Source organism: Morone saxatilis, unplaced genomic scaffold, assembly GCF_004916995.1.
Source record: "Morone saxatilis isolate NCDOM2014 unplaced genomic scaffold, NCSU_SB_2.0 Contig24, whole genome shotgun sequence".
Lineage (NCBI taxonomy): Eukaryota > Metazoa > Chordata > Actinopteri > Moronidae > Morone > Morone saxatilis.
Window position 1 is genome coordinate 25,674,742 of NW_023339807.1, and position 5,435 is coordinate 25,680,176.

Here is a 5,435-nt window from a genome sequence, read left to right on the forward strand (position 1 = left end):
TCATAGTGTATTGATGTGGCATATGTCTTTTGCAGAAGCTGTCTGCTCAGTCCTTCTATGGGAAGAGGAGACCTGCTGTGCCACAGATTGTTGTTGTGTCAACCAACCTAGACATCATTGACTTTGATTTGCAGCCTAAAACTGAAACTTTTTAAAAAAGTCAAAAAAGAAAAAATGTCTTCTTATATCCACCAATAACTTTTAATTAAATTTCCAAGTATTTCAATGAGTTCCCTATAAAGGGTTAAGGGACCCATGATCTCAGTTTTCCTAGAATCCTGGCATCAGCTTTGGCTGACTCACCCAACTGCTTTAAATTAGCCACTTTCGAAACCACAAACCACCAATGATTAGAGACCAACTAGATCACTGACACTCGTGGCTTGAGGTAAATGGAGTGGATAAACTACGATCAACTTCATTTATAACATTTAAGTTTAAAAAAATCTCTACATTTGCCAAAAACAGTCAGGAAAATGGATCTGCACAACCGTAAAGGGAACAACTTAGAAAATGTGTGTAACAGATGATTAGATGAGACTTTCTGATCTGAGCAGCAGGAACTTTCACACAATGAGTGTGTTTGTAACATGTTGCAAACTCTTTCACGCCACATGTAGATGTGGCAGCAAATAGATAGAAAGCCTTTGAGACCAGCTGACTTCATCCACTGATTAGCTTGTCTTTACTATCAACAAGCTATATAGTGGAAGTTACTACACTGAACATGATTGTCTCTTAGGTTTGATCAGTATCAGTGCAGGAATGTCTCATCTTGATTTCAGGATGACATGCTGACAGCTGAGCATGAAGCAGTGATACAGGGTTTGACTCACATGAGCCTTCATGTGACTTAGCCACTCACGTTTTTGGGGTAGGTGTGTATGTTCAGGTGACACATTCATCAGCTTCTATCTTTTGAGTAACATGTCATGAGTTTTAAACTCTGATAAGAAGGGATCCACCCTGCTGACAGATCAGGATGTTACAGAACATTTTTAGTTGTTTCCCTTGGATTCTTCTGTGTCAGCAAGATAATTTATTTCACCTGCTGTCAGGCTGTTTTAACCTTTTCACCTTCACTGTCTTCATTTTGATTCGGAACCAAGCTTGTTATAGTTAACTAAAAACTTAAACTAGTTCTGAAAAAACACTTAAACACTAAAAATATAGGTACAGGAAATTAAGGGAGTATTACGTTTATTGAGACTGGGATGTCTACATAACTATCTATTCTAAACTTCTTCAATCTTGACAATCCCTGTCCCTCCATATCATAGAGCCCTCACCATGTCCAGCTTGCCGTCGTGTGCTGTGAGGGCGGACATGCCGTATGTGGACAGAGTGCAGGCTGCCAGAGAGTAGTAGGTGTTCATGGCTGTGCGGTGCTGGTCGTCTCCATGAGCAGTGATGGCAGAGTTGAAGCTGGGCCAGAACATCCACAGGTAGATGGTACCTGAGAAGCAGACAAGTTAGGACAGCGTTCGATCGGTTTGTAGCTACAAATGATGTTGACGCTGGTTTCACAAATGACAGTGCCAAATAGCAGTGAAGTGCAACTCTAGCATGCAACATGCTCACTTTTAGGAGTCTGTGAGAAACACTAAATGTTGAGAAAGTATCTAATATTCTGAAGTCCAGCTGCCTCTGAAAGCAGCACATGCTGCTGCTCAAGAAGGGAATTTTTTTAAAACCAGGACTAAATTTAGGTTAATCCCAGATAAAGCCAATGAGAGACTTGTTTGATGGAGCCCGTATTTGTATTTGGTATTAGAGTTGGTACAAAGTCATTGTCCCAAGACAAGACCAGTAAGTCTTTAGAGTCCTAATCGAGTACTTTGGTAAAGTAAATTTACAGAAATAATGAATGCTTTTTACGGACAAATGCACCTTTCTCTGCAGCTAGCCCGAGTGTGATTGGCTGCTGACGGACTGATTCAAAGTATATCTATTATAAGGAATATGTAGAGATCATTTGCTGCACACCTCTTAATAACACCATTTTTAATCTTTGGGATTGGGGAGGACATTAAAATCCCCAATCAAAAGGCTAAAGTCATGAGATTTTGTCTAAAGTCATCAGATAACGACTTGTTTCGTTATCTGAGGCCAAGTCATGTGACTTCAGTCCATGAGGCTGTTTGGTATCACCAAAAATATCAAATAAAAATATTTGTCTAATGAAGTGCAACAAAATTTTACAGAAAATCTTCTAAATCTTGTATAGAACGGAGAAAAAGCCTTTTGTGCGTGGAAACCACTAGATGGCAGTACAAAAAGATGTTTTAAACCTGGGTATAGCTACTAATAATTCACTCTTCTGCAAATTGGAAGATATTTACCAATCATAGCGAATAGATCAGAATGGTAGACTGAGCTGTTTCGGTGTTTGCTCTTATCCAGGTTTGGCCGGTATAGGATTCGGGTCACCATGAGGCCGAAGTAGGCTCCAAACGTGTGGATGGTCATGGAGCCACCGGCATCCCTGGTCTGAAACAAAGTTAGCCACAACCTGATTTAAAAAATGTATATATGTGATGAATCAAATCTACTCTAATCAGTCAGTGCTTTTTTTCACCGCATTTTTCAGAGATCACACAGAAAACATCAAAGGGAGGATTTTCAGGTAATTAATGCTGCAGTATATCTGTTTTTTATAACTCACCCCCAGCACAGACAGCAGGATGTACTCATTGACTGCAAACAGTGTGACCTCGAACAATGCCATGACCAGCAGCTGGACGGGGCTGGTTTTACCCAAAACGGCTCCAAATGAGATGAGCACAGAGCCGGTGCAGAAATCAGCATTGATCATACTGAAAGAAACAGAGTTTAATAAAAGACATAATAGTAGTTTATGCAGAGCATGGAGAAAATAACAACATGTATAATGTCCTGTCAGAGGTTTCATTAATCTATAGTTAATATTAGAAATAAAACTACAATTTTCTTTAGTTCTAAAGTGATTTTACGTATTTTAGCTCATTGTTTTAGATTTATGGTAACTATTTGCTAACATACTCGCCATTTTTAATATATGTACAGCTTGTTCTACTGACCAATATATCAATTAATGTTGCTTTAAATGCAAGGTTAAAACATTCAGTGAGTCCAGACATTCAGTGTTTATTGGTGATATATAAACCACAAAAAGATGCATTAAATAGCCACAAAATTACAGATGAAAAATACCATCTTGTGACGTGTTTTTTTCTTTCATGTCTTTTAAAAATACAAAATGTTTTGTCCTGCATTTCTTGTAAGAAAGTACTAGGAAAATTGATTGTGAAATTCATTCAAGGAATAGGCGTAACGCTTTAGTCCCATAGTCTGTAATGAGTACAGTATGGTAGCCAGTTTGTTTTTGTATTTGTTCTTATACTTTAAATATTAAGCTGTTGTCAGTGAGTGGCAAAAGCAAGGATAATGAGAGAAAGTGATTTGTTTATGTGTGTGTGTCTTTGTGAACTTTTTAACATGCCTCAGAATGTGTGTAAATCTGAAGTGTAAGAGAGAGGATTTAGAAATTACAAATACTATATTACAAATTGGAAAATTTTGCATGTTCAGCATATTGTTGTTGTGTATGTGTGCATTGCTGCATGTACAGTATGTTCAGCACGTACCTCTCCACCCCGATGTGGATCTTGCCTTCATGCATACCGTGGAAGAAGCCCTGCATGAGGGTGGCCCACTGCAGGGCAAAAGCTGCGATGAGGAAGTTGAAACCCACGCTGCTGAAGCCATAGCGCTGCAGGAAGGTCATAAGGAAGCCGAAACCGATGAAGATCATCACATGCACATCCTGGAAACCTGTACAACGTAGAAAATACCAGTGAAGATTATGGAGATCATGAGCCTGAGGGACTAACGCTTTGTGTTTGTTGAGGGCTTTTTCATGTGGTGGAGAGGCAAACAATGGCTGGGGGCAGCATATTAACCACAATAAGAAATATATAGAAAATTACACTACCCTGCGAATATTGTAAATCATCTATAATAGAAAGAATTGCCTTGTACTACAGTGCAGCTTTTGATACTGAGTTGGAAAAAAGGTGCTAAGCTGTTCATAAGGAGTTCCCGAAGGCTCAACTCTACAACTCCAAGTTTTTTTCTTTTACCACTAAGAAACATTTGTAAGGACAGTATTGATTTCCTTGCTATGCAGATGACACTCAAGTGAGTATGACTGATAGGTGATCTCAGGCCAATGATTCGAAATTGACTGAGGTTGACCCAAAATTGTCCAGCACATTACAACTCAGAACTCTGTGTGTTATCATTGACTCTAGGGATTCAAGTTTGGGACATGCACATGCAACACAAGCAACAAAAGGTTGCCAGCTGGAAATTAACTGGCCATGCAGCATTGGTGTAACCATTTGGCTACCAAGGCGCTCCTATTGTTATTATTCTGTAACACATTTAAAATGTCTCTTCTTTGTTTTGTTTTTGAACTTAAAGATAAAGAGTTATTATGTAAGAATTATTAAACATGGAACACAAATGTTCACCAAGTTGTTGGATGTCATAAAAATGTTATTTTTATGCTCTGTCAACGAAAAGCCTTGCAGTAGAGTGCCAAGAACCCTTCAGTGAAGATACGAGTCATTTAGCTCAGCTTCATATCTGCTTATTTAAAAAGCTTAACAAAAACACCCAATCGCTGCCAAAAAGAGAGTCACTTGAGGGCTTTGTCATTGAAAACAGCCTGTGAATGAGCACAGTTACATAAGCTTTGGTAAACGGAGAATTAAGGGTCAACTGTGACACAGGCCTGCGCAGTAGTGGTCTTCCATAGTAATATTTATGTTTAGAAACTCGAAATACTTATCACTAAAAGTGATTCTATATTGTCAAAATATAGCTGTCCCACTGTGTAAGAAAACAAGAACAAAAAAAGGAAGGATAAAGCACAATTTGACGTGTCCTTCCACCTTCATTGTCTTGGTTCACACAGTTTGTAAGCACCGCTGTCTAACTCTCCTTATTTGTCCCAAACTTCTACACACAATATTGCACTGTGCCGTGGCTGCTGTCACCATGGTGACGGTCCATTGGCATGGCTGGGGGGAGGTGTCGCCAGTGTCCCCGTTGGCATTTTGGCCCAGATACATGAACAGACATCCAGGAGGACACTATACAATCAGAGCAATGACAGGCTCTGCTGGGTAAAATTAGTGTCTTAATGTCATTGGATTTCTGTTGAAGCTAAATTAATATTTTCTGCTAATGTTCTCTTTAGATTTGACAATTTTGAGCCTCAGAAATTCCAATAAATGACAGATATTGATGTGTTCCCTCAACTTTTTCATGCGTATGGGATAAAAAAATTAGCCTTTCAGATAATTTTAGCCATCATGGGACAAAAACTCTGCATTGAAATCTGTACAAATGAATTTCTTTATAGGGATAGAGCAAAAGGGTTATGGTCT

General features: G+C 38.9%; 1 protein-coding gene across 1 annotated transcript in view; it reads right to left on the bottom strand.

Moving 5' to 3' along the window:
* rhbg (Rh family B glycoprotein) overlaps nucleotides 1-5,435 on the bottom strand; it is a 14,816-nt gene that overhangs the window by 5,863 nt on the left and 3,518 nt on the right. Inside the window, exons 2-5 of the mRNA XM_035673145.1 lie at nucleotides 3,627-3,813; nucleotides 2,666-2,816; nucleotides 2,343-2,490; nucleotides 1,290-1,456 (exon numbers count right to left, since the gene is read on the bottom strand). Coding sequence (XP_035529038.1) covers nucleotides 1,290-1,456; nucleotides 2,343-2,490; nucleotides 2,666-2,816; nucleotides 3,627-3,813 — 653 coding nt within the window. The remainder of the gene's footprint in view (nucleotides 1-1,289; nucleotides 1,457-2,342; nucleotides 2,491-2,665; nucleotides 2,817-3,626; nucleotides 3,814-5,435) is intronic.